This window comes from Propithecus coquereli, unplaced genomic scaffold, assembly GCF_000956105.1.
Source record: "Propithecus coquereli isolate 6110/MARCELLA unplaced genomic scaffold, Pcoq_1.0 Scaffold41, whole genome shotgun sequence".
Classification (NCBI taxonomy): Eukaryota; Metazoa; Chordata; class Mammalia; order Primates; family Indriidae; genus Propithecus; species Propithecus coquereli.
Window position 1 is genome coordinate 8164058 of NW_012149841.1, and position 2620 is coordinate 8166677.

General features: G+C 36.4%; 1 protein-coding gene across 1 annotated transcript in view; it reads left to right on the plus strand.

The window, feature by feature from the left end:
• The window catches only part of NBAS (neuroblastoma amplified sequence), a 487556-nt gene that overhangs the window by 213189 nt on the left and 271747 nt on the right, over positions 1-2620 (plus strand). Inside the window, exon 25 of the mRNA XM_012653069.1 lies at positions 4-92. Within this exon, the coding sequence (XP_012508523.1) occupies positions 4-92 (89 nt within the window). The remainder of the gene's footprint in view (positions 1-3; positions 93-2620) is intronic.

Sequence of the window (2620 nt, forward strand, 5' to 3'; positions counted from 1 at the left end):
GAGAAACCAGTTTCATTTGTTAAAATCACTCAGTCCAGCTCAGAAGAGGCACGCAAGCTGATGGTTAGATTGACTAGGCACACTGGGCGGAAGTGAGTAATAAACAAAATTAATTGATGCTTATATATGATTTTGTAAAAGTATTGTTCTTTTTCTTTTTTTGACAACTTTATTTGATTGTAATTGACTAACAATAAACTGCACATATTGAAAGTGTAAGTATAATTGATAAGCTTTCATATATGTGTATATCCATGAAACCATCATTACAATCAAGATAATGAATATATCCTTTACCCCTAAAAGTTTTCTCTTGCTGCTTTAGAATCTCCTCCCTCCTACATTTGCTCATCACATCCCATCCCCTCACAGAGCTACCACTAATCTATTTTCTGTCCCTCTATATATTACTTTGCTTTTTTTTTAGAATTTTGAGTAATGAATCACACAGGGTACTTTTCTTTTTTGTTTTCTTTCACTCAGAATAATTATTTTTTTGATTCATCCATGTTATATCATATAGTTTATTTCTTTTGTATTTGCTGAATAGTATTTCATTGTATGGATATTTCACATTTGGGACATTTGGGTTATTTTGAGTTTTGGATTTTCCAAATAAAACTGCTATGAACATTCATGTACAAGTCTTTATATGAACATATGCTTTCATTTCTCTTGGATAAATACCTAAGGATTAAAGGGCAAGATCATATGGTAGGTGGATGGTTAATTTTTTGAAAACTGCCAAACTGTTTTACCAAGGTTTTGTACCATTTTACTTTCTAACCAGTCTTGGAGGAGAGCTGTAGTTGCTCTACATCCTCATAAACACTTGATGTGGTCAGTCTTAGTAAAATTAGCTATTTGGATAGGTATCCAGTGGTATCTAATTTTGGTTTTAATTACATTTCTCTAATGAGTAATATTGTTGAACATCCTTTCATGTGTTTATTTGTCATCTGTATATCTTCTTTATTTTTAAAATGGAGATAATTTTCATTTGGCTTCGAAAGTTTTCTCGTATATTGAGGATACAAGTCCTTTATTAGTTATATGCTTTGCAAAGATTTGCTCCCATTTGTTCCCTGTCTTTTCATTCTCTTACCTGTGTCTTTCAAAGAACATGCTATTTTAAAATTTGGTTTGTTAAATCAATTTTTTCTTTTTTCGTTATGCTTTTGGTATCATATGTAAGTAGTCTTTGCTGCAAAGTTTTTCTGTTACATTTCCTAGCAAAAGTTTTAGTTTTACAGACTCTGCAATGCCTGTGTGTCTTGATGTTTTCCAGCCTGTATGAGCTCAACACTGTTTCCTTTCCCCCTTTTCTTTTCCTGGCCTTAGGCAGTTTTATCATAGGCATGTACTGACCTCTACTCAGCTGAGTACTTGTGGGGACCCTGTGCAGGTCTTGGGAGTTCCTCTCCTTCCTGTTCCTCCTCTCTGGAACCCACATGTCTCTGCTTAGATTTATCCCTCCTTGAGCTGTGGCCTGGAAACTTTCTCAGGGCAGTAAGTAGGGCAGTGTTAAGACTCATTTCATTTGTTCCTGTCTCTCAGGGATCATTGTTCTTCATTGCCTGGTGTCCAGTATTTTTGTATAGTTTTGCTTGTTTCAGGCTGGATATTTAATCCGTTTCCTGTTGTTTCATCTTTTCTGAAAGTGGAAGTCCCCCTCGAACTGTGCCTTTCATGTCTTCTGAATCCCTCTAAAGGAAGTCACAATAAGAAATTATCTTGACTTGGGAATTAGATGACCTGGATTCTGTTCCGTATTCTAAAGTATATTATTAACTTAACAAAATGTTTACTGCTCAGCGCATTTTTATAAAATGATCATACCATTACCCATGTAGCCAGCACTTAAATGAAGACATAGTACGTTACTATTATCTCATTGTAGGTTTCCCTTGAGGCTGAGATTATAGTGTAAGTTGTTTGTTTGGAAGGTGATTCTATCTAAGCATTAGTAGGAGAATGGGGACTGAGACAGGGAAGAAAATGGAGCCAGGACTGGTTGCATTACATAGGCAGGTTTACCTCTGTGGACTAGGCCTCAGTGTTGCTGCAGTCCTCTGGGAGTGGCAGGGCTGTTCCTCTGCCGTCTCATGGCTATCATTGTTTGACAGCAGAGCTGACGAGTGTTAAGTCCCTTACACCACCAGCATAGCTAAGCATGCTGTTTTGGCAAAGGAAGCCCTCAGACAGGAGTCCTGGATACTAAAGTAGGAGGCTGTCCATGTGTATGGAAAGCGGGCAACAGAGAGAATCGAGGGTATCAGGATTGTTTGTACTATAATTAGGGTTTTATAAGCCGTATTGCATGTCTCTCCTAGTCATTATTCTCCTTCAAAACACTCTACCTTAATTTTCCCCCTTTTTGTTACTTTACATAAATGGAATTTTATAGTATACATGCTTGTATGTAGCTTCTTTCCCTTGACACTGGATTTGTGAGGTTCATCCATACTGTTGGTGTAACATTAATTTGTTCATTCTCATTGTTGTAAAGTATTACATTTTGTGACTATAACTCATTATGCATTCTATATTGATGAACAGTTGAATTGTTTCTCAGTTTTGCCTATTCTTGATACTACTGCCATGACTAATTTTGTACTTA